This window comes from Neopsephotus bourkii, unplaced genomic scaffold (genome assembly GCF_033783945.1).
Source record: "Neopsephotus bourkii isolate Nb327-2 ecotype Australia unplaced genomic scaffold, CSIRO-AGI_Nbou_v1 NB_772, whole genome shotgun sequence".
Classification (NCBI taxonomy): domain Eukaryota; kingdom Metazoa; phylum Chordata; class Aves; order Psittaciformes; family Psittacidae; genus Neopsephotus; species Neopsephotus bourkii.
The window spans coordinates 247,728-275,498 of NW_026901268.1; the positions used below are offsets into that span (position 1 = coordinate 247,728).

The 27,771-nt window shown below is 38.6% G+C and overlaps 1 protein-coding gene across 2 annotated transcripts in view; it reads right to left on the minus strand.

The window, feature by feature from the left end:
- PRR16 (proline rich 16) overlaps positions 1-24,552 on the minus strand; it is a 146,424-nt gene extending 121,872 nt beyond the window's left edge. For both annotated transcript variants that reach the window (XM_061355079.1, XM_061355080.1), the window contains exon 1: positions 24,188-24,552. In XM_061355079.1, coding sequence (XP_061211063.1) covers positions 24,188-24,349 — 162 coding nt within the window. In that variant the 5' untranslated portion in view covers positions 24,350-24,552. The remainder of the gene's footprint in view (positions 1-24,187) is intronic.
- Positions 24,553-27,771: the final 3,219 nt, after the last annotated feature.

Here is a 27,771-nt window from a genome sequence, read left to right on the forward strand (position 1 = left end):
ATGAATGAACTTCTACATGTATCAGCATTCTGCAACATTCTGTTAATGAATTAGGAGTTATAACAAAAGACAGCTGCTGAGGTCAATCACATTATCGCTCCTTGCTAGCCAATTAGCCCAACAGCCAGATGTTAATGGGAGTTCCGCATTAAGTTGTAAGATGTACAGTGACTGATAAGGAGTGTTATTGGTTGTTCTCAGCATTAGTCAGATTTCTTGCATCTACCTACTCTGACAGGTGTTGGCTGTTTCCTGTTCCATATTTCATGTTTGCCCAGCCTTGGAAAATGGCCCTTTTTAGATTTAATCATAGCCAAACCAGTCTTGCACAGGTTATTCAAACCATGTGTTTGCACCATCTGTAGTAGTTTCTACAACTAGGAGGCGAGGAAACCAGACAACCTGGTTACACCCAATGCTGAGAGTAACTTCCCACAGATGATGTTCCTGCCATCCTCCATCTATTCCAACTATTAAGAGCATTCTCCTTTTCCTGAAAGCCTCTTCTTCCAGTGTTACTTCTGCCTCTTCTTACCTAGTCATTTGTCTGTGATTGTATAGAATACTAACCTACAAAATGAGTAGAATACTTCAATGCACCCTTATTAAAATATCATTCTGGAAAAGAGTTCAGAAAGTGCAACAAACCTTGTAACTTGCAGGTTTGTTTACTCATGTTTCAGGAGAACAAGATGTTTCATCATGATTAAAACCATAAGGAGCTGCAGTTGTAAAGCCCCTGAAATGTGTGAGTGAATGCCACAGGAAGAATTGTAAGCAAGGCTTGTGATACTGACTTCCATCACCAAGGCACAAGGGCAAGGGGAAAAGATGCCTTGGAAATGTGATTTTGGAAAGGAGAAGAATGATTTTTTTTTTTTTAATAAAAAGCATAAAAATAATAAAAAAAAGAGAAGAAACAGTGGGGAGCAATTAATGCAAATCATCTGAATGGCTCCAGAGAAGAGAATTACCATATACTACATTATAATGACATTATCCTTATAAACACACAAACACTGAAAAGATCTTTTTAATGGGTCTCTAAGCAAACATTGCTTCAAACAGGTTTAGCAATTGCTAATTTTAGAAATATTTTTTTAAATAAAGAACATGTTTCTTGCTCTGTAATCACGACCTTATGTCATGATGTATTTTATAACTTTAGATGTATAGGTTGAAGTCATTACATGTAACAAAACTTTAAGAACAAAATCATAGAATTGTTTAGATTGCAAAAGACCTTTAAGTTTGTTGTGTCTCACCATTAAACCAGCACTGCCACATCCAACACTAAACCAGGTCTCTAAGTGATTAATACTTCAAATATATACATTTGCTCCCCTCTGTATTTTTATTAGTGGTTAAATAATTACTCCAGTAAATGCTTAAAGAACTACAAAAAAGTTTTTTCCAAATCCTTCTCACCTTTCAAACAGGACTATTTTGTTTCAGAGGGGTATTTTAGAGCCAAAGGCAGGACAAAATGCATGCAGGATCTATACACCTGAGTGAACTTCGCATCAATCCCCTGACACCTTTGGAACAGGACCATTTTTTTTCGGAGGGGTATTTCAGAGCCAAAAGCAGGACAAATTGCATGCAGGATCTATACATACCTGCATGAACTTTTCATCAGTTCCCATGGAGGGGGTGGTTTGGGACATATTGTCTTTACCTGCCCATAGCCCCATAAAAAAGCATTTTGATGGGCTATGGACTTAAGGACCTTCTGATAAACTACCAGAATTTTTACAACACGAACAATGGGGATATTGAAACCACAGTGGAGTTTACAGCCAAAAGCATTAGAGTTCAGCCTACCACATTACCACAGAGAAGACATGACATGTTGGTTTATGAAGTATTGCAAAATATGAGAGTTACATTAAAACCCAATGAACTCTAATAAACCCTTGGCAGAAAGGTGACGTAAGATGACGCCACACACTCATCTTTTAATATGATTTACAGTTTATCATCTTAAATGGATCTTGTCTTTCCTTGTGCACACTTTCTTCTTTTTATTTTGAGCACAACTTGAATGCGTAATGAGAGAATGAGCCATAAAAAGAGTAAATCCTGGAAATCTTCAGAAACAGACACTGGCAAATTTAGTGCAGTAAATCCCAGTGCTCCTGTATATTTATTCAGTGCAGTCATAAAGCTTCAGTTCAGAAGCTGTAAGTACAGTGGACAGTCCCTACAGCTGTGGCTGCTTTGAAATACATTGTGTAGAAACACAATGCACTTGAACAAGACAAAGCAATGTGTTAACATGTTATTTGTATAAACTGTTCAGTGAGGGAGTAGGTTCTAAATGGCATCATTTAAAAAGCAGACAAGGACTGTATAAAGCTACAGAATACAATCTTGCACATGCTGTAATGCTACCATTTATCTGGAAGATAGATCTGATGGATGCTGTAAGAGCAAACTTTCAAGCTCCTGAAAGAAAAAAATCGTAATAATTAACCATAAAAGCTTAGTGGAAAATCCATTGGTTCTATTCAAAAGTAATTAGCACCTGTGCAGCTGCCAAAAATCGGCAATTAACACTGCTGCACAGGAGAACACTGGCACTTAATCTGGTTAGTGATCTAAAGGAACCCTCTAAAGCACTAATGCTATCTGTGTCTCCATCTATCTTAGGTACTTACATGGCTCCTGTTGTCATAATATATAGGCATTTTATAATTTTCAGTGCAGTTATTTTTACAACACTCTGGTGAGGGAAATGCAGTGAAACAAGTGCACAGATGTGGAGCTGAGTTTAGGCTATACTGTTACACAGCATTTCATTTTCAAAATCCTTTCTCAGGAAGTATTTCCGGGTGCACTATACTTGTAGTAAAACCTACAACTAGGTCAACCAAGGAAAAATAATTAACTTCCGGGCTTCATTTAAAATATAAAATGGGTTTCATTTAAGATATAAAATCCATTTCAGATACTAAAATGCTTTGCAAAAAAAAAAAATATTACTTCAGCCCAAGTCTAAAGCCTGAACCAGGGCTTAGTTTGTTGTTTGCTGCAACAACAATCCCCAGTTCCCTGAATTCAAAACTAAGCAAGGATGGTCTTTCTAGTACCTGAACAGATGCATATTCTATAAAAGGACACCAGCAGCTGAGCAAGGAAGCTGACCATGAACAAACTAGACTTCAACACTGCTTCAGTGATCATCTACATAGGTGATGGGAAGATGCAAAAGAAACTACATTAAAAACAACAGGCAAGACAGTGACTGTGCCCGTGCACGGCTGTGTGTGAAGAACAGACAGCAGCAACAGACTCAAACCAAAATTGTGCTAAACTCTTCTTTGCTTAAAAAACCTAACCTAAAAAAGCACAAGCTACATAAAAATCAACAAAAGACCAATACCAACTTTTTTCAGTTTCAACTGATGGTTTAAGCATAATTTTAGCTGCATGTAACCTTGCGATTTGTCGTCTCTAAATATAACGAAAACATTAAAAAAAAATCCCCTTTTTTGTCTCTCCAAGTTATGATGAGATTTCAAGATAAGTGAAATGAAATACATCATCGACTTTAGGTTTATGCTGCAACACAATGCAGTAATGAAAAACATTTTGGAGCAGTAGCTAACAGCATCTTCCCTAAAGGTGTACTATGCCAGAAGCTGTTCTGCCTTTATAGTAAGAAATAAAACACAGAATATACAGTGAAAAAATAAGGGAGCACCAGGGACAGAAAAGGTGAGTATTGTAAAAGATTCATACTTTCATTTTCTGTGTCCTTTTACTACATAATAAGTACACTACAAGGAAGTTAAATGTGCCATGGAAACGAAGTAACATGTATTACATAGTTCACGTATGAGAAGAATTTCCTTTTGCAATATGCTTTGTTTTTTTATGGATTTCAATTTACAATTTAAAAAAAAACATCTACCCCGTTTCCTTGATGGCTTTGCTTAATTAAAATTCCAATGTAAAAAGAATGTAACCAGTCTGTTTTTTCACAGTACGTATTATAATGAAGAGAAAGCAAACTGCACTTCCATTTTTCTTTATTTAAAAAAATTAGCAACAACAAAAAAATAACCACTTTCTTTTGAAAATTACCACAATTATCTATAATTAGGGAATAAAAGATTCTCTATGAGTGTCATAGTATCTTTAGAGGTGATTATTACTCTAGCTAACATGGTAAAAAGAGAGCACATTTCTTCAAAAGCATGAATAATTTTTAAATGAAAATAATTTACATTCTCTTTCAGCAATGAAATAGAACAGGACTGAAATTTAAAACAGGAGGTTTATACAAATTTAGACTGTAAGAGAGAAAATAACATATCTGTAGTACAAAATGTTGATTTAATAACATTATGCAATTCAGATCATAAACAAAAATATTTCCATAGACTGATTAGATTCCACAGATCTTGAAATACCTTTTATAGCACTTCTGCTGAGAACAGCTAACAGATAAACACACTACTACACTTCCTCATAATTCAGCTATTTAATTTCAGCTAGCTGTTGATGCATTTTGCATAAGCTACCTTAGAATTTACCATTTTTAGTGGCTTCATTTCAGTCAGGGATTTGGTTTTAGACACTGGCTTCAGTATATATGATTCAGTTTGCCTAGACCACTGAAATAAATATGAACTTTGCATCCCCTTAGTGTCCTTTCTACCAAACTTTCTTTCTTTACCTTTCTACCAAAGGTAAAAAGATCATCCCTGCCATTTGGCACTATATTGATAGTTGAGTCATGTAGAACATTGTAATACCACTTGGACACAAAGGAACAGAATTGACAGTCATGATATGAAGGATCTGAGAGACCAGTGGAGCTTTTACTAGAGGATTTCATACATTTAGACATGAAGGTGGGAGAGAATCTGAGATTCTAAGAGCCTTTTCACTCAGCACTCTGAAGAAAAGGGATCTCAGTGCAGGGAATCTGCTCAAAACTCTCAAATTTGACATCCTCCCAGAGCCCTCAAACATGCATACCTCTGATCACAGCCTTATCATCGCATCAGTTTTTCATTTATATCATTTTCTCACTCCCCTCTGCCAACTTTTCTTTAAGCAAAGCTAAACTTTACATGAAGATCATTTGCATCGCAACATTCTCACTCCAGTTTACCCTCAACCTGTGGCTCAACCTTCTCCTTTCATTTCAGGTATGCATCTCCCTATCAAGTTAGCTTAGCAGAGTGGAATGATTTATGCTGGGGGTGGATGAAAAAAATAATCCAAATCGTCACTTAGAAGTTGGTGTCCTGCACTCAGACCTGTTACAGCAGCTCACAGACGGCATTTTCATCTCCTGGTCATGTCCTGCAGGCTTCCATGATAAGAAAAATACTGCTTGGAATTAGATCAGCCACTTTAAGTCTAAAGTAAAGTTGTTTTTTTTTTTTTTTTTTTTTAATAATGATGTAGAACTCAGCACTGAAAATTTTTTGTCTCAACTGGACTAAAAAAACACGTTATAAACAATAGAAGATGGTATTTTATAATGCAAAGCACTTGGCATCTAGTGATATGTTACATTATCTATAACATTATGTTTGTCTGGAAAGCCAAACAAAGCAAAATTAAGTGAACAAAACCAACTAAACTCTTCAGAATTGCCTTTTATCCCCTTGAAAATGAACCCAGCCATTCTGGACGTTAGTATATAGCATGTTACAGCAAATTAGTCCTTCAGACATTATTTTATTTCACTGATTGAGTAGGTTATTAACAACATGCAAAGTCAAATGTTTAATGCCCATCCCTCATAAAAGAACACCCCTGAAATTGCCTTCAGCTGCTATTACTCTTGCTTTTAATTGGGCATCTTGATACATTTCCCAAAGCCTGAAAATCCAGAGACTGGAGAGAGGAGAGAGGAAAACAATCTACTAGACAGGACACTATAGTTCCAGTAGAACGTTACTCTTTGGCCAAAGTTTCACTCACAATAGATGAAACCTAAGGAAGACAGGAAACAATGAGAAAGTTCACTCCCCTGCTGAGAGAATTAAGGGATTGCCACAAGACAAATCAGGACAGAACACTTAATAGTAGTTAATTAGAAGCATCACCTTATCTTAGGACAAGGACAGATGTAAGTGATGTAAATAGACTTTGTTTCCTGTAAGATACAATATCAGAGAAGAAAAGGAAAAGGTATTTTGAAATATGCTTTTTGAAAGTAAGTGTTCTGAGAAAATGGGCAGAAAAAAAGCAGAACCGTAACATAAACTTCCTTAATCACAAGACAAAAAAACCTGTGATGTCATAGCATTTAAAGAACAAAATATTAACAAAAAAGTCCCCAAACAGACAGAAACATTGCAATTTATACATAACAACAGGAGACTGTAACTGTGGAAAAGTCACAGCGGACATACTCCTTCATGAAAGTAAGAGCTAAAAGGAAGCTTTTACAGGCAGAGGGGGAATAAAAAAATAGCAAGATTATATTTCAGAGAAAATCCCTCCTGAAGTAATATTCCTAACATTTCAGATTTCTTCAAGAGACCACACAGAGATTATTCAGACTCTGAAGACCAACATTAGTTTCCTTCACTTTTTGTTTTGCCTTTTGCAGCTCATCTTTTTGCAGTCTCAACTTCTGTTATTTAGATTATTGAAACAATAATTTAATAACACTAGAGTGGTATAACCAGTGTATCATAAAAACATTTGGTAACTTAGTATTTGAACCTACTGGGCCAACTAAACCCACAGAGTCTACTTCATTGTCCAGTAAACTACACATGCATCAGCATTTGCACTTTCTAACTGAAGTATGTCCAGTAACACATAAAGCTATGCTACTGTTAATGGTAATACACAAGTATTCTAAGGGTGAAATCAGACACCTCCTCCTCAATTAGTCACTGCTTCAGTAAGTGCTTATATCACTGCAGACCTTTCAGGCCCTGTAGAACAAGCAATCATAGAAAGGCTTATATTGGATATTAGGAAAAATTTCTTTACTGAAAGGGCTGTCAAGCCTTGGAACAGGTTTCCTAAGGAAGTGGTAAAGCCACTTCCAGAAGTGATTCAGTGAGAAACTACCTCAAAGAGCACACAGAAATAAACAGTCCACCAAGACTTCATGAAAATAAGACTGTATAGTAAAGAATAATATATTATGAAAGAGATAATTAAAAATCTGAATTAGACTTTGCAGCTCATATTAAGTAGTCAAAAAGTTTTCAAATTTGTTGAATAAATATGGATACCAGTATATTTAAAGACAGGTAGCCCTCAAATTTTAATTTGTATTAGCTTTCAAGAGAGCTGGTTGAACTACTTGTCTTTTCTTCCTATAATGATTATCAGTCATGCCTACCTAGCAGCAAGCTGGACCATGGAAATTAAACTCCAGGCATCATCAATACAGCACTGCACACTGTCCTGCTCTGAAAGACTATTCCAAGAGATGGAGCCCAACATCATGGACTGGATGAATTAAGCAGCTTTACGGAGATTGGTCCATGGACTAAGGAATTATATATCTCTGTGTGGGTGTGTATATGTATATATATATATATATATTTGTATATGTATATATGTATATATATGTACATATATATGTGTGTACATATGTATATACATATATATGTATATATGAATGGGACAAAAGCGATGGTATATTGAAAAATGTGGGATCTGAGCATGATATGAATAGTATGGAATAAAGGGTGAATGCTGTCCTGGGTTCAGCAGTAGCAGTCATTTTTCTCCTTCTTAGTAGCTGGTGCAGTTCTGTGGCTTTGACTTTCAGCCTGGGAATAGCGCATAACACCAATGTTTTCGGCTGTTGATAACTAACGTTTACCCTGACCAAGGACTTTCTCAGTCTCTCATGCTCTGCCAGGGAGGAGGGGAAGCCGGGAGGAAGCAGAGACAGGACACCTGACCCAAACTGACCAAAGAGGTATTCCATACCACAGCATGTCATGCTCACTATATAAGCTGGGGGCAGTTGACAGGAAGGCCCAGATCGATGCTCGCGTCAGGCTGGGTATCGGTCGGTGGGTGATGAGCGGTTGTATTCTCTTCCCTTGTTATTTCCCTTATCATGATTATTATTGGTGGTAGAAGTAGTGGTTTTGTGTTATACCTTAGTTACTGGACTGTTCTTATCTCAGCCCATGGGAGTTACATTCTTTGCATTCTCCTTCACATCCCTTCGGGAGTGGGATGAGGAAGAATGGGGGGAGTGAGCGAGCGGCTGAGTGGTTATGAGTTACTGGCTGGGCTTAAACCACGACAGTTCTTTACTTAGCAACAACTAACAACATTAGTGTTACCAGCGCTGCTCCCAGGCTGAAAATCAAAAACACAGCACTATGCCAGCTACTAAACAGGAGAAAAATAACTGCTACTGCTGAACCCAGGACAAAGACAAAAATGAAAGTCCAGAATCTAAACCCACCAAGGTGAGCAGCATGGGACAGGCTCAGCTGTGCAGCTCTACAAATGCTGACAAAGTTATCTCCAGGGACAGTAGCAAGACTTTTTAATCTTGACAGTTAAATGAGATTCCAGGTGATGGAAAAAAATACTACATTACATCTGTATTTAAATGTAAGGATGGCAGCTACAGGCTGATAAACCTAAAATGAAACCCCTTAAGTTTGGAAGTGTCTTTGAGAAAGAAATAAAGACAGTAACTAGAGTCAAACTATGATAATCAAGCTACATAAAAATGGCCATACTAGATGAAATCAAACCTTTACTAAGCCTACCATCTTATCTCCAACAGTAATCAAAAACAGATGCTGAAGAGCACAATGAATAGTCCCCTTAAGCACTCTTCCAGGCTACAACCACCTGAGGCCAAGGATTTTCCTGAGATATGTGCTTCACTCTATGCATTTGGTTAGCTTCCAGGTTCTTCCATGCATTTAGAGCGCACCTCATTAATTTTGTCCACTGTCATCTTCAACACATAAAAACTCATATTCTCCATAATATACAGTGGCAAGATATTCCACAACTTAAAATACATGCTGTTTGAAAAGCCACCTCCAGGTGGATCACTGAATACTTTACAGTTAACAGATTTTCCAGATATGCAAAAAGCAGTAGACTTGGGACAGGAGGAAAGAACAATGAAACTCCTTAACCAGACTTTGGCTGACGTCAGTCAATATTTTTATTAATTACCCTGTCAGAAATGTAAATGCTCTGAGGAAATCTGATGATCCAACACAGATAGGAAGTAATACTCAGGGGATGAATTAAACCTCACAAATGCTTAGAAATGTGCAAGATCATAACCATGAAGACAAACTAAACAGGTTTGTGCTATAGACTGGATGTTCACTAATTCACAGACTTGTGGAAAAGACACTCTGCGTACAAGGTGATTATGGGTGTCAGGTGCCAATGTGACACCAAAATGGAAATGCAGCTTCAGGATGTAGCAAAATAGATAAGCATCACTGTGCAAAGCAACGGTTAGACCTCACATTCAGTACAGTATGCATTTCCATGATGATTAGCTCAATCAAAATAGAGATACAAAAGCTCTGTTTCATCAAATGGAGAGTCTATAAAATTAATAAAAAGAGTGAGATTTTCTTTAGTAATGTACCAACAAATACAGGTAGAAGAAGAAATACTCAAGAGCTACCTGAGCTCAACAGAAACACTAGCAAAAACACTGTGGTTGTTAAAAAAAAAAAGATAATAATTTCAAGGTGGTAAATCAACTGTGATAAAAATACTACTCTAACAGGAAGAGTAAGAAGAAAATAACAACAGAAGAAATTAGTATATTTTAAATGGAACTAAGAAAGAAATGTGTGATCTGCCTCTAATAAAAGGGTCCTGCATTCAGAGACATAGTTTATTCTTTTCAGTTGTCTATTTTTAAGTCGAACATAGATTACCATACAGAAAAGTCATGACATTTCAGATACCATAAGCTGATTTTATGGCTGGAATGCCTTTACTCCAATTACATCTTCCTTTGTTAACTGGCAAAATTGTCAGTCAAAGCAGGTTTTTTTCACCATCCACCTGCCTCCACCATCAACATCCTTCCTTTTTCTTCCTTTTTTTCTTTTTGAATTTTCTCCTAGTTTTTAATTCTATGTCAGCAGTTCCAGTGCCAGAGGTTTCAGCTAGAATTAAAAAAAGGAATCACAATCAATTCTTATTCCTACTTTTTACAGCTATGATTTCCTTCATACCTTCAGTGAAAATTATCAGTCTTGTTACATAAGGCAAAGATAAGCAGCTGAGGTGCAACAGCAGTCTGTAAATCAAGGTAACACTGTGTCAACATTCATACAAAATGTATTCTTTGGAGAATAACAACACAGGACCTTTCTAAAAATGAAACTGTTAAATTCTTGCTCAATGTAATGCAACATGTCTGTCTTCTCACTTAGGAGACTATTCACTTTGACGATTTCTTTCCTGATAACATACACACTAATGACAGAGGACAACACTGCTATCTCACACTGCAGATACTTCCACTTAGCCTGTGAGTCTCTACAGAGCTTTAACAGTTTCATTATTCCTCAGTTGTGGTTCAGAAAACACTAAGGCAATCTGTTCCCCTTCGATGTCCTTAAAGAAATTCATTCCTCCAGAGTAATCCTTCTACAGAGCTAGAAACAGGATGTGCTTCTTAAAAAACTAAACAGGATGCTTTGTGTATTATCTGCAACCACTTCCCCTAAAGGTCATATATGCATGAACAGAGACTATTATGTAAAGCTCATGTCTTGTCACAGGAGACAAGATCTGCAAGTAGTCTAGCCACCACAACAACACAGTGCTCTGTGTATGTTAATTTATCATACCTACATTTTGCATCTCATATAAATGCCATACAGAAACCAGAAGCAGAAGGAAATCAAAGATAAAGGTATTGCTAAGGGAAAAAAACTTTGTGATAAACCTCCTCCTTATCTGTACTACTACTAAAATTTTAACAAAATTTTGTTGTCACTGTTTATTTGTTTGTCTGATGTGCTGTTTTTTTTCCCCTAGATTTGCGAATGTTTTCATTCACAAATATATTGTACTATGTTTCCCATGTCTGTATTACAGGGCAGTCAGCACTAGGAAGCATGTGAAGACTCCATAAATATCTCCTTCATTGGAAGAAAACCTTAAAGGCTCATACTTGCTCTATGTTAGAAGAAACAAAGATGCTGACATCCTGTTCTCCAGCCATACAACTCCCAAAGTATAACACAAAGTTCTTCGATGAAAGATTGTAGAGAAGTATTGCAACACCACAGTTACTGCACAAAAACCAAAGAAGCAATTTAATCTGTTCAAAACAGACATTTAAGTATCACAAACTCCATTTGATCAAGATTTAATTCAGCATATTAGCATTTATGTCACAGACAACTTTGTTTCATTATATACAAGAAACCATGCACAGAAGGAAGACATATCTCCAATTCATAGTGGTAACAACGATGTGTCATTCTTGATTAATAAATTAGCCTGAGAAATAATAGATGAACACTGTAGAGCTACTTTGCCTGTACAAAACAGGCAGCTATTAAAACCAGGACTTGATTCTCAGAAAATTAAGGCTCAATAATGCTCCAAACATCCTCTAAGCCTTACCACTGTTCCAAAAGATAGCTATAAAAGAAACAGAAAACATTTGAAAAGCTGTCACATAACACCAAGACATTACTGTTAAACCATGACATGTCACTGTCAGAAGAGGTGAAAACTAAATGTGAAGCATGCTTCTGTTTAGCAAATGATCCACAAGATCTACAGAAATATAGATCCTTTATTTTCATACTATGTTATTACTAAATGCACCTGGTTCCATAATTCAATAATCAAGACAAGGTTGTTTGCATTTTCACAAAGAAAGAATTCATCCAGAGGGTTATTTATTAACTTTCTCTTTTAGTATTTTATTTTATACCCTTGGTTGACAAATATGTGTTAGGCATTCAATCTCAGAAGTAATATATATTCTTCGACACAATACAAGTTCGCAGCAACTACCAAATTATGGGGAAATAACCCAATATAGTTATGGGTTATAAAATAACCCAAAATAGTATATGTTATATAACTAAGTATATTAATATTGTTAGAAGTATTATATGGGAAGCCCCTATTGCTAAGGTTGTATACACTTAATAAGCTTACATTTTGGTAACTTCTTTTAAATTTGTAAGAACCTTGAAGTAGAGATTCATGATGGCTAGCCACGTGTTCATCTCTTAGAAATAGTATACAGCCATTCACTATGATACAGTCAGGTTTTCTACTAGGATGCTACCTGTAATATTTGAAATCTTGCAATAAAAACTCAGAAAAGATTCAGTGGTGAACAGAAGATTTTATAAGTCCTTTTAAGGTCTTTTAAGATTTTAGAAAACATTTTTAGAGATTTTAAAAGACATTTCCATCAGTCCTCTAACATTAAATGCAAAATTCTTACATATGTCTAATGTTAATCAATCTTAGACTCTAACTCTTTGGTATGCAATGAACTTAAACCTTGGATAAAAGAGCGGGAATCTCTTCATTGCAATTCATACACATTACTGTCTATACAAGTAGTGGGGTCCTAATTTCTCCTGAACGGAAGAACATGATCACATGAATCAGCTACCAGCTTCACACACACATATCAAATATCAAGAGGACAACAAGCCAGTTAATACAAAACAGCACAGCTCTGTCAAAACCCAATCAAGTTTATTTAGTGTGCACCACCTGAGAAATAGGGGGGAGGGAAAGTCATCCAAGGCACTACTGTAATTATATTATAATGTCCTCAGTTTCACTATATCCTTCAAATCTCCCTCAAAGACAGACCTGAACATTTTTAATGTACCATTTTTCATTTCTTGTTCTTCCCATTTTATTTTGAAGAAACAGAATATATGAACTCTGTAGTAAAAAGTTCTCACTCCTCTGCAGTAGACTTTTTACCTGGTTCAGCATCCTCAGCACCTGAAGTAGTATGACTTTTTGTTGTGTAACTCATCTATTCACGCATCCATCCATTCACCCATCCATCCATCCCTCCCTAGTTTAAAGATTACTATGTGTAATCATATTGGCTTAGAGGTTGGGGTTTTTTTTCTGCAGCAGTATTGTCTCGTGTATCTTTATCTTTAATAAAAGCATAGTAGTACACTATATTTTCTAGTTCATTTAAAGTCTCAGCTTAGCCAAACATCTTGACGGTTATATAGTATCACATCAGCAAAGGCTCTGCTTCCTAAGATTTAAGACAGCTAATGATAACATTTAACTAAAGTGTTTGCATATGATTTAAAATACTTACAATCCAACCTTTCAAATTCTGTGATTTTTTTTTTTTTTAATAGAGAGGATCAAATAACCACCATCTGAAAAGCACGCACATGCAAATCAATTGTCAACAGGAAAGAGCAAAAACTTACAGTCAAAACCTCCTCATGCTCATGCTTAAACTGTCCAGTTTCACCAAACACCAGTTTTCTGTAAGTCTCACAGGTTCACTGTACCATTTTTGCTTTCAAGAAACAAAAGTTATGACTTTAGGAGAGCTACATATGCTTGTATAGTTTCTCAGTGTAAATAAATGATGAAAACTACTAGACACTGTGACCACAGATACTTCTTTATCCAAATGCCACAGCTTTACAGATTCTTAAACCACCCCATAAAATTAACTATATGGAATTAAGTAAAAAAACCCTAGTCTCTACCTCTCTGATTATCACAGATAAATCTTAGAAGCACTAGCAGTGATCACCTGCTGTCATAAAATTATCTCATCCAAATGGTCTCTGCAATCATCAGTAAAAGCACCTGGAGAATAAAATACACTCTAGTAGGGTACTGAAAATCATTTCTTTAAGAGAGAAGCACTGTAGTATTTTGAGAAAAGATGGAGTGAAACTTAAATATTCTGGATGCTGAACTGAAAAGACGGAAAACAATGTTAACATAACCTATCATGGATTTCAAAAAAAAAGCTTTTGCTTGTAATAACAACCCAGATAGCTTTGGAATCCAAAAAAACACAGGTTTCAGTTGCTTTACCAGATTGGAAATTGAGCTAGAAAAAAATACCAACAATGCTTCCAGATCCTACACAGGAGAATCTCCTATTGGCATGCAAAAGATGCACGAGATGTGTTGCTAAGATGAATACCACCTAAAATTCTTAAAAGCAGTCTTAAAATTATGACACTGACTTCTGATTCAACATTCAAGAATGGAGAGACAAGCATTCTCCTGTTTAACAACCCAGATGTTGTTTTGATAGCCACTAACAGTGAGGTACATAAAGATGCAGAAGCACCAGAAACTATTATGAGGGAAAAGAGGAAAAGGATTAAGAAAAGGAAACAAAAAGCCTCATAGAATTGGAGGGATTAGTATCATACAACAGAAGATGAGAAATCAAAGCAAAAATTGACATCTGCAGATGTTGGAGCAGAGGGGCAAATTATTCTGAGTGGTTCACAAAGTTAATTTGAGCAATTACATCACTCAAATTTTTATTTACTTGGACAATTTCATTTAGAGGTGAGGAAAATGATATATCATAGTTTCATGGATAAATGTTAAAGATGAGTTCCTGTGAAAGCACAAGGAGCTGTAGCCCTCCCTTCCAATCACCACTGCTAATGCCAAATACTTGCTTCAGTGTCTGTACTTGCTTACAAACACCATCTCCCCATGCTTGGTGTATGCATCTCTTATATTTATATAGGCAGTTTACTGCAAATCTGTTATTTATTCTTCTATCTGAAAGTAAGTAAAATCTAGATTCAGATCAAAGGCAGTGGGAATTCCACACCATTTATTACTGCAACTTTAATGAGAAAGTAGGTAGCATTTCAGCTAATTCAAAATTTTATATTATTATTAGGAAATATTTATTCAGGGAAACTAATATTTGTAACATAGCATGTTTAGTGAAACCTGATTTTTTTGACACCACATCTGGATCACAGTGCGCAGTTCTCAGCTCCCCAGTACAAGAAAGATACGAACACACAGGAACTAGTGCAGCAAAAGGTTGGGAAGATGACTAAGGGTTTGGAGCATATGTTATATGGGGAGCAATTGAGAAAACTGTATTGTTTAGGCTGGAAAATAGAAGGCTCACAGAAATCTTACCATAATGTGACTAAATACTTAACTGCAAGGGGTAAGAAGATAAAGCAGAGTCTTCTCTGCGGTGCTAAATGAGGAGACAACAGACAATAGGCAGAAAATTAATTACAGGAAATTATTCTTAAACACAAGATAAAATATATCATAAGGGTGACTCAGCACTGGAACAGGTAGTATGACTAGGTTGTGGAGTCACCATCCGTGAAGATATTAATAAACAAAATCCTATGCAACCTATTTTATCTGACTCCTGAATAGGTTTGCCAAGTTCCAAGCGTTTTTTACAATCTCAGTCTGTCTGATTCTGTATTTTAAAATAAATATATTTGTTCTAATGACTTGTCCAATAACTACTGAATTTTCAGTAGTTGACTTAGCTAGACAATTGCACTCATATTAGCATGTGCCTTTATGAGAATTCAGAGAACTAACATTGAAAACGTGTTCTTCTTTTAACAAAAAGGAAAGAAAAAGCAGAAGGCATATCATAAAAAAAAGAAAGTTTCAATTACAAATCATGCAAAGAAAAAATTATACATGGGGTTTGTTATGCTGCAGTAAAGAAAAAACATACTGACTTTGATTTTTTCACGTTTTCACATTAATTTTATACAGAAAGGAACTGTTACATGGGTATAAACCAATAAATTATAATGAAGAAGCAAGCCCAAACTGTTCAATGTTAATGTTTTCTGTTTGTTTTTAAAATCTGCATCTTTCAGACCACATAAACTGCCTATTTTAGAACAGTGCCATTTCCAGTGAAATATGAAATCTTACTAAATACCAACATTTTGAATACTTTAAGCAGTTACAGAATCATAGAATAGTTAGGGTTGGGAAGGACCTTAAGACTTATTTCACTTTCTGTTGTTGAATGAGAAGCCCAAATCTAAGGGGTTTTTTTTGTTCTTTTTTTCCCCTAGTCTTAGAGCCCCATGCAGACGGTCTCACTTTAAGCAAATAATAAACTTCTCACAATATTTTCAGAAGTATTAAATTATCTTCTTCTCTTACAACACAAATTATTGTAATGCAGGTAAGGAATGTCTTACTCTCCTTGCTCCTTGAAGCTGCTTACTGAAAAAAACATAAACACGCTATAATAAAGAGAAGCAATCAGGTCTAGTGGAAGGTGTCCGTGCCTACGGCCGGAGATTTGGAACTAGATGATTTTTAATGTCCCTTCCAACCCAAACCATTCTGTGATTCTAGAAGAACATAATACCTTCATGGGTAAAAGACTGAAATGATTACTGCAAATTTATTAGAAAAAAAACAACAACAACAAAAAACCACAACAAAAGGTGTTTTAAAATTGCACTATTTTTCAGATTACTGAGGTATAATCTACAATGAAATTTGGAAATGATTCAACATCAGTGTTATCAGACTTTATAATTCAGTGCGGCACATCCTGCATGAGACAACGGATGAGTACATTAACCTTTAAAGACATACGAACATACTACAATTTTTGCATAAGCAACAGCTGACAGTACTACTCGTTTGGAGTCAGTTACTCCTCATTACTCTCATCAGCTGTAATACAACAATTTTAAGCCAAACGAGAATTCTAGTGGCCCAAGCACCAAGCCCTCCCACCCCAGTCACTCAACACTCACAACCTGGCACAGGGCAGCGGTAGTGAAAGAGCTGCCCGAAGAGCCTCTCAGCCCTTCTACAGTGAAAGCAGGCTGTTTCACTTCTTTCCTCGAGTACAATAAGAAAGGGCATTTTGCAGCACTGCAGGTTGCTGCAGTAAGAATGACCAATCAATGATGTACAGAGCTGAACATGAACTGTGAAAGAAGGGGGCATGTATACACTGCGACTTTTATTGTACATTCATGGTTAACATATTAAAGATTCAGTAAAACAGATAATATGAGCCCTACATGGAAATTTGAGTGAAATGCTACTTGAAGACTTGTATCTCAAGAAAAAAGTGTACATTAGTTGCTATTCACTGCATCTATTAAAAAAAAACACCACCCCAAAACCAGAACAAAACTACAAACAAACTCACAAAAAAAAAAAAACACACAAAAAAAAACCAAACACCAAACCTAAACAAAAATCCCAAATACTATCAGATTAAAATAAAGCCTTATTCATGTATGGGTAGTATAGCGTTAACCTGCACGGCTAAGTGTCAGTCACAGGTTACGTGGTCAAGGACAGCAGTCTCTATGTAAAATAAGCCTCTTCACTCTGTTTGCCTCACACTAAAGAAAAAAATAGGAACACATGAGTAGGGTATAAATGAGCTACCCGTGAGGTCACTAACAATTCAGTTCACCTGCATTTCATGGAACAGATATTATATACAGAGAAGACTATAAGCCACCAGTATTTTGCAGCACTAAAAGAAATGAAAACTAGAACAGGACAGTTATGCTTTTCCCAAAGGTATCGTGAAATAGGCACTATGAGAAGGTACTCTTCAAACACGGACAACATTTGCACCTCTGTTTCACTTTTCCCAAGAGGCGGGGGAAGTACACAGAGTTGTGTACACATCAACTGTGAGAAGTAATCTGACTGCAAGTTTTTGACTGGAAGCAGGAAGGCTATTTATTCCAGAACTTTGTCCAATGTCTGTAGTGGGAAGAGAACCATTGTTTCATTTCCAGAGGAAACTGGCAAAAATCTGCAAAACTTCAATGACGGTGCTCAACCACCTCATTGTTTTTGTATGACATATTCTTATACACACATGGCAGCAACTGATTCTTCTGAATTCTGAAGCTTCAATACAAATGACGCAGCCCAAAACTAACTTCTGCCACCCTCACACTTACTTTTGCTCCCACTGAAGTCAATGGAAAAATCTGACTGCAACAGACTGAAGTTCATGCCTCACTACTTTCATTTTCTATATCACGGTCAGTAGTGCACAGATTGTGTAAAGTTCAAACTGTAGCATGAAGATGCATATTTTCATTGTGGTTCTGCTTTTATTTGAAAACTGAATTTATATATGCTCTATTTAGCTCATGGTTGCACAATACACATTACTATCAGAAGCTTAGTATTGCATAAAAGGAATGAAGTAACTGACATGAGTGTTTATAAAACCAAACAGCATAAATTGACAGTGTGCATCCCTCTGTCAAGCCTCTGGATATTAACAAGCAATGCTCTCTACGTACACCACTTATTCTTTTTATTGTGTTATACAATACAATTACTAACTCTTGATAGTTTTGGTTACAACTCAGATGTGGAGCAATCTTACTTCATCATATACCAACATTTAACTGTTCCTGACAATCTTAACACATAGGGGGTTTTAAGGTTCACAGTTACCTTTTAGCTCTGTTAGTTTTATTGGCATTACATTTTATATTAAGACATTTGCAGTTTTTTGTTGTGTGTGACTGCATAAATGCTTCACAGACTACAAGAAATAAAAGGAAAATTACTATTCAGTAACCTGCAATGACTATTTATGGCTTTGTTTGGACCCCTGGGCAGATCGCAATGAAGTTGCTGTGCAGTGCTTCTCTTACATAATGAATCATACTCTGCACTTACAATAAACATCCAGATACAGTTCATGATTGCATTTGTCACTAAGGACTTCGATAAGAAAACAGAAAAAAGTCTGCTGCTGGAGAGATTAGCAAGTTTTGGAATGGGCAATGAAGTCAGTCATACAACACCCTGGTCCTGGTGCCTGACCTGGATTAGAGCCCCATCTACTGCAATAAAAATCACAAGAAAGCTTCAGTCCCTGTCACATCTCACTGACTAGATCTGCATATACAGGGAGTATATCCACTGAAGCAACTATGAAGAACACCGTATCAAGAACCCGTATGTAAGAAGGGCATCTGCGTTTACTGGATTTCTAACAGTAGGAGCAAGTATGCTGAAAAACATCTTTCTTCAACTCCCATCACCTAGCAAAAGGAGCAGAAGAACCTTGACAACTGGGGAGAACACAAAAAAAAAAAAAAAGGAAGGGTTCAGTAGGAGAAGAAGGAATGGATTAAAATGTTTTGCCTACACTTAGGTTTCTATATAGAACATTCTATACCTATACTGTAATACCCTCTCCCCTGGTCTTCATGCACCAATACAAACCCAAAACATTTTTTTTGTATTCATGTTTGTACTGCTGCCTGCACAACAGATTGATTGTTGCTGCTTTTATCATGTTGGTGGATGCAAACTACAGCTTCCTAATTTCTGGATTAACAGGCAAGAACCTGAAGTGCCTTTCTGCCATCCACATCATTAGCTGAATATAAATAAAAAAAAAAAAAACAGAATAGAAAAAATTGGTGTTGAAAATGTAATGTGCTCCTGCAGGCCTGATCTAGAGACGAAGACAATGGAATACAAGATCACCCTCCACTTAAAATAATGACTGGCCTGGTTATGGAATCCGGCCATCTATCCCATAACAAACTTTGTTGTGGTGTTTAGGGGAAGCGGGTTGGCATCTGCTAGCTCCATCATCACTCAGAAAACATTATTTGTTAAGTCATGCCCAAATTTTATAGATCACATCTTCATGGAAAATAAATGCATCAGTTATATGCCAGAGGATTATTCAATCATTCTGTCTGCAAGACATTTTTGGAGTATTTAAAGCAGAGGAGGTAGACTAGCAAAGAAAGGAAATTTACTGATGCATGTGCAATGCCTGTGAGGGCTTCTATTTCTCCTGCACCTCCATTTTGGGTCATTCTAAACACTAGCAATAGCTACACAGCTGCTTCCTTTTGATAAATGGTGAAGTGTATCCAGCCAATTAAAAGCTGTTCAAACATTTTACACATATCTTCCAGGAATTTGCTCTGCATGACGAATTTTTATTACTATAAAAAGTATTTATCAAATGATCTAGTTAAAAATTTCCTTAATGTAAACAAGTGCAAGGCTACAGAAATGTGCAACATTATCACAAAATGTGAAAGCAGGTAAGTCTTAAAAATGATAGTACCAGTTTTAAGATGATCTCTGTGCCCTGCTGTCCACAGATGCCCATGTACACCCACTATAATCCCTTCTGTAGTCATCAGAGAATTAGGGCTACATCACACATTTTGCATCACGCAAAACAGTTTAATTAGCACACATCTTCTGGTTTCCATTAGTGTTCATCATCACATTATTTAAGTACCAGACAGATAAATATCGTCTGCAAAGCAAGACTTAATAAGAACCATCTTTATAGACAAGATGCCTGAAAATAAGCTCTTTTATCCAATTCTCTAGAAAAAAAAAATATCAAAGTTTAAAGCTTCCCCAACTTAATTTTGAAATAGTGTGGACTAAAGAAATAAGTGTTACTCAATCTTCTGGCACCCCTTTGATTTTTCTCTGGAGTATTCATCAAATAACAGCCACTCTATCCATTTAAAATCCATTTTTTCCAGCACAAAAACACATCCTGCTGTTGGTACACACCCACCCAGTGTTTCTTTTTAGCAAGGAGACAAAGGGGCCTAAGTTAACTGCACCCTAGAGAAGACTAGCCACACAGGAGTTCAGACGCTGGAATTGGCACCACTCCATCCTAACATGTCCCTCAGTAACCCCCCTCCGTCTCTATCCTTAGTCTTTTATGGTTGCTTACCCTAAGGAGATCAGACCAATAAATAAAAAAGAAAAAAAAAAGCCAACAAAAGAACAGATGTTCCATTTCTGAGACACAGTAACTCCTAACATGTACTTATTTTAATCCACATAATTTAATCGTGTTTTTACAGAAAATTCATAAGATTCATAGTTTCTGCATCTGAATTTAGCACCCCATCCTCACTGCACTCTTTTGCTTCCACTTCTTCCTTCCCCCCCGTTTAAATACAAAAAATATTAAAGCATCAATTAGGAAAACCTTTGGAACAAAGAGCAGATGCAAACAGAATCACAGAATCATAGAATAGTTAGGGTTGGAAAGGACCTTAAGATCATCTAGTTCCAACCCCTCTGCCGTGGGCAAGGACACCTCATACGAAACCATGTCACCCAAGGCTCTGTCCAACCTAGCCTTGAATCCCACCATGGATGCAGCATTCACAACTTCTCTGGGCAACCCATTCCAGTGGCTCACCACCCTTACAGTAAAGAATTTTTTCCTTATATCCAATCTAAACTTCCCCGTTTAAGTTTCAACCCGCTATCCCTTGTCCTATCACTACAGTCCCTAAGGAATAGTCCCTCCATAGCATCCCTATAGCCCCCATTCAGATACTGGAAGGATACATTAATATAAGTAAATTGTAACAACCCAAATATAAAGAGATATACACGTTTTGTACAGCCACTCATAACACTTCACTTTGAAGCAATGAAACTCTCAGTTTGACAGTACTTTGGATATTAAACCTTACAACAGAAGACTGAAAGACACTAGGAGAGGACACCCAGTCCATCCCAATATATTAAGTATAATCTAATAAATAATTAAATATTTTACATTTAAGGGTCACAAATGCATAGGCATAAACAGGAGAAAAAGAAAGGCATTCTAGAAATGCCATATTTTTAATATCACAGCTGTTACTGTAACTGCACATAAAAAGACCCTTCATGCACTACCACTGTAACAGAATTGAAGTCTTTTTTTAACAGTAATAAAAAGAATGAAAGGTTGTTTTCAGAATACTGTACTCATCATTAAAAAAAAAAAAAAAAAAGAGAAAGGAATGAACAGAAGTTCGTAGCACAACAGCAAACGTACACTGAAACAAAAGGGTAGTCACAACATTTCCAGAACACGATTTGTACTGAAAATAGAATGCAAACTCACATCCTCTTGTTTATTGCTTTTCCTGGTCATACAATAAGGAAACAGAATGAACCACAGGTGTACTTCTGTTTATAATACACCAGAACTAGCTATAGACCAAATTCTTAAACTTTAATGAAACATCTGCCAATGCTTTTTAACACCTACAAACAACCTATAAAAGACACTGATTACTGGCTTCTAGTATCTTCAGTTAACACACTTTCACATAAAAAGGTATACATTACATATGTCAGTGTTAAGAGATCTTGTACAGATTTAGTCTATACTACAAAAGGCAGAAAACTAGAGGTACTCAGATGGCAAACTTCTATGGACATTTCAGAATAAATGTCTTACAAAGTGTACTTAACACATAATGATGACATTGCAAGCAAGCAGATGATTGCATATACAGCCCTTGTTTGTCTCAGTATTGCAGCTATTTTCTTTGTGAGACAGATTCAGAGAAAAGCATTACTCAAGCTCATGTGCTGTTATGAAGATTTAACTATTTTTTTTATAAAAATATTTTCATTTTCTCTGAAAAAGGTGCTCTTGGCAATCCTTCCACCCTTCAGCAGGTACACAGTATTTAACAGAGCTACAGCATCATTTCTCTACAACTTCCCTTTTACATTTCACTTTACTTGGGAAGAACAGTTTCACACAAGCCACTTCCCCATCAAACAGAGGTAAATCCAGTTCTCTCTTGCAGATGCTGTCAACCAGAACACAGAAGTTTGCTTAGATAAAACATGACACAGTAAATGATGGTATATGACCTCTACCTAGTGATCTTGTTTGCTCACTAGCTGAAAGCTAGGACTGATTCTTTGCAGGAAATGATTTACATTCATGGGAAAGATCACAGTACATCCTCTCAAGGTCCTGAAAATGTGCTTCTGCATCCACAGGAGCCAGTTTTCTCTACCACTCTTTAAAACGCTGAAAAAACTGCCTTACAAATAATGTTTATTTTCACTTCAAAAATTTCACCTCAAAAATTACAGAGCACAGACAGCAGCATGTTAAGGAAAATAAAAATGAGAGAGGTTTCTGGTTTTGCGTTTTTTGGTGGGTTTTTTTTTTTTTCTTAAAAAAAAAAACCGGAGAAATGTGGAATTGTGGGTGAGAAAGATGTCCAACAGCTGTGATTAGTGAGCTGTGTGTTTATACATCTTTCAACATTATACGAAGCACTGGGTGAATTTCAGACTGCCCCAGATGGCAAAAGTCTGTTGAATGAAACTTGTTGACAATGTTGTTAAAATAAAAAACTAATATTTGATAGCAAAAAAAACCCACAGCATGTTACAAATGTCAAATACGGGATTATAAAGCAATGTACAGGGATTCTGGACTTGAATTTCGGTGCATAACCCAACCATCTGTCGAACAGTTGTGTAGCAAAAGCAACACAACGTGGAAATCTCTAAAAGGTCAGCCAAATCCCTTCCTTCAGCTACAGGGTTTCCCTGCTTACGAACATGCCCGCCGTAATCGCACTCTGTCTGCAGATTAAAGCAGGGGAGATGACACTCGCCACCAGCAAAAGGAAGACTGCAAAGGGAAGATGAACGGGGTGCTCAGCTCACAGAAGCAGCCTGCAAGAGGTAGAGGGAGACTTCGCGCACCGGTACCGCCGAGCCACGCAGGGACCCTTCGCCCGGGGAGGTGGGTGCAGGAGATTCGGTGCCCCAGCCCTCAGCGGCCGGCAGACCCGAGCAGGGCTGCTGCCTGGGGGAGAATAGGGGGCTGCACCGTGCACCCGAAAAGTTAAACCCACTGGGGTGGGATGGAATCTCTGACGCCTCTCCCACAGCCGGGATGCTGAGTCGGCGCAGACCGGGATCGGGCAGGGCTGCAGGTCCCGCATCTCCCCCAGACACTCTCCTCGCCCAGCGGGGACCCCGCAGGAGAAGTACCCGCTGTCTCCCGGGAAAAATAAATAAAATAAATGATAATGTGAAAAAAAAAAACAACAAACAACTCCAAGGGGTGCGCCGAGGTGGAAAGTCCCCGGAAAGAGCCGCCTCGTAGCCGAGGCGGGCGTACGACCGGCCCCGGAGGCGCACCGCACCGCAGCCGGGACACGGGGCTCCAGCCCCACCACCTCGTCCCGCTACGGACCGCCCGCGCAGCCTCTCGCCCCGGGGCACGGCTCCGTACCCAGCCTGGACACTAGTTGCTCCACCCGCGGTGAAGTGGTGAAAGGAGCCCTGGGGGGGGCAGCGGAGCCCCGCGGCGCAGGAGCCTCAGCCGATGGGTGCTCCCCCCCTGCATGGGGCAGACCGAGGTCCGCCCGAGCAGCCATCCTCTTCTCACCTCTTTAAGTTCCTTGGCCACGTCTTTCAGGTCCCCCAGGACTAATTCCAAATCCTCCACGATGATCTTGATCTGCTCCTTCACCTTGGTTTTGGAGGCTGCCGGCGGCCCCTCGGACGGAGACGAGGAGGAGGATGCGGTTCCCTTGGACTGGGCGGACATCCTTCGGGGCAGCCCGGCGCGGCCAGAGGGGCACGAAGGTCAGGCGAGCGCGGCGACCGCCGGCCGCCCGGCCTCGTCCCTCCGGCTCCTGGAGCTACTGCAGCCGCTGCTGCTGCTGCCGCCGCCGCCGCCGCCTGCCCGCCCGCGCATCCCGCGCCGGGCGCGCTGAGCCGCGCCGCTCTCCGCCGGGCGGCCGCGCTGTGCAGCTGCCATCGGCTCCCGGGAGCGGCGCGGGGGCCCGGCTGCAGCCCTCCGTGCGCCGCGCCTGCGCCTCGCCCCGCCCGCGCCACCGCCCGCTCGGGCCCGGGCCCGGGCCCCGGCTCCGGCTCCAGCTGCGGCTTCGGCTCCGGCTCCGGCTCTGGCTGGGGAGAGGGGCCGGGGGAGGAGCGACGGACACCTCACTACTCGCAGCATCGCCCCGCCGCGCTGCCCGGGGAGCGGGAAGCACGGGGGCTCCTCCTTGAAGAGGTACTCTGCCCCCTTCGTCCCTGCAAGACAGCCCGTAGGGCGGGGGCACTGCGCCGCGTTCGCCCTGGAGCACTCCCGGGGATCCCCGGTCACAGCGGCCTATTGCACCAGCTCTGATGGAGAAGTGTAAGTGCCCGTCAGAGCAGTCCCCCAAAAGGGAATCGGTTTCAGTGACTGGGGCATTGCAAAATTCCTGCCAAAGGAGACAGCAGCGCCTGTTTCTGAGAAAAAAAAAAAAAAAAAAAAAATCAAAAAAACCAAAACACACACACAAACACCCCCCCCCCCCCCAAAAAAAAAAAAAAAAACAAAAAAAAACAAAAAAAAAAAAAACCACAAACTCTGCACTTGCGAAGTAACCCTTCTGGCTGCTTTGGGGAGCGCCCTGCTTTCTTTGGACTTTCCTGCTCAAAGGAGTCTATAGGAAGGTGTTTTGTACTGAATTGGCAAGAGGTGCTTGCACATCTTTGCCCTCACCTGCAGATTGCCCTGCAAACACTTGATCAGTAGACCCTATTCAAGTTGTGCATTTGATCAGATAGAAGTAAAATGCACGTGAGCCAGAACAGCTTTTACAAGCTATTTTGCTACTTGGCTCCCTGAGGCAGAGGCCTGTGCTGCATTTTGAACACACACTTTCTCTAGCATTATTCAGAGATCAGTCTGGAGGCCAAAAGGAAGAGATTGATGGATATCAATTCACCTCGGTGGTTTTTAATCTCACTGCAAGAAGGTGGCAAGTTCAGGAATTCTTAAAGCTACCTCCCAGTAGCTATGAAGGGCAAGAGGGCATGCAGCCAAGCCCTGCTTCGAGGATCACTCGGCATGGTTGCAATTGGCTTTTGATGCTTTAAATGCTTCCGAGAGTTTTGGCAGCCTGAGATGCTTTAACCTAGCTAAAACAGGAGGAGAAAAGCAGAACATATCCCAGAGTGGTGTGTCTGCACATGGTAAATATCTCACTTGGTGACAGGGAGTCTGTCTCTGGGAAAGGTATGGAACTGGGATATGAATAGACAAGGGCTGACAGCACCTCTTACTGTCTTGGGTTAAGTGTAATTATCTTTGCACAGTTTACCACTATAAAATGCTAATATGTTGCCAATGTATTAGCATTTACATAGTCAGCCAAACACCAAACAATGGAGTGGTGTTTGACTGAAATAATTTGTTAGTGGGCGTATATTATATTTTTTCCTCACCAGGTGTCTCCCAATTTCACAATTTTTTTAAACAGCTTCAAGGAGGGCACGTTCAGGAAGAGCTCATGTCTTTCCTCTTGATTTCCCTCAAGTCTCATGGTAGACTTTTTTCGTCTCATCAAAGCAGCAGTTCTTCCAACACTGACTTTTAAAAGCATTCCTACTGGTTATTTTTGCTTAACTGTTTCTGTATGAGCAACAACATCATATGATTTTTGGAGCTAGCTAAGTCATACAGTCTGAATTTCCAAACTGCAGTCACCACTAAATTAGGAAGGAAGCAACTCACAAGTTGTTGAGTAAGTTTTAATTAATGTGTTCCTCAATGGCATTGTATGAACAGAAAAAAAAAAGAAATAACTTCTGAAGAATTATCAGAGAAATGTCCAAGCAGCAGCAGCCAGCACATATCCAGTTTATAACTAGAGGAAAAAAGGTCTATTTTCTGATACCATTTAAGAATACTGTGTAACAGTATACTGTACGTACCTATACATAACATAGCTTAAATAGGTAAGGGATGGTTTCTACAACCTTTCTGTAGAAATCATCAAGATGGTCACAAAATTACTAACAGATTTGCTACAGACCCTCTGTAAATACTGTCTAGCTTAATTGAGCATTCTTTATTAGACAAATTTTCCAACACAGTTGCTCACTTTCTTACTGTATGAAGCCGTGGCATCTCTTGCATACTTTAAGAAGGGAAAACTGATTCCTGTTTTACCTCATCACTTAGTTTGAAGTCATAGGAAGATGGCCCATGATCCTGTGGTTATCCTATTTCCTTAATCCTGCAACAGCATTTGGAGGCTTCCCACACTTTTGAAGATGTAAATTAGTGTCCACTTCACCAATCCCTCCACTTCTATAGTGACATTCTTCTAAGGTCTGTGCAGGATTACATAGTGGCTGATATTTTGTATTCAACCAAGTATCTACTGCTTATCCTTGAAAAAAAACACTGACAGCTCTTCTGAGTCCTGAGTAAAGTTCATTGTCCTCTTGATCTTGAATGCAATTTTATGCCTTTAAAAAATGAGCTATACCTTGCTATACCATGTCTCAGTTAACTACTAATAGGTAGTGTCCCATAGCATGTAGCAAAGTTATCTACTAGTTGTTGTATTTCTTTTGCTTCTGTATCTGAAAGTAAATTTCCATCTGTACCTTCACTAAACCCAAAGTGGCTAATCAGGGAAAAGAAGGGTAGCTCGTTACTGGAAGTCTAACTTCTGTAGACTAAGAAAATGAAGAGGATGCACATGAAATCTCCCCAGAAATCTTGGGGGATAAAGTTATTTTGGAAGTAAAAGCTTAAATGTCTTCAAAGTGCAATTCACTGATCTGCCAGTAACACCTTTTAATCCAGAAAAAGCATCCAAACAAAAATGCAACACACATTAAATAAATACTAAGTGAAGTAATATGGAGCTCAACCATACCACTGCCAGCTGTAATCTCATTAAAGATCACAAGTTGACTGAGGCTTGGCCTGATCAGTAATTGGAAAGGACATGTCTCAGGAAAATCTCTCAAGATGCTACAGAATTTTGTTTTGGTGATTCAGTAGATGGCACTTTTCGTTTTGGAAAAAATATCTTGTATTCAGTCCACTGTTACAAACAGAGTGAACTGAACACACACACACACACAGATTGCAGTGATTTTATCATGCTGTTTAATTTATAATATTTATTGTATGTGTGGAGTCACAAAGAAAGTTGGAAACTGTGCAGGAAGTCATTGAGT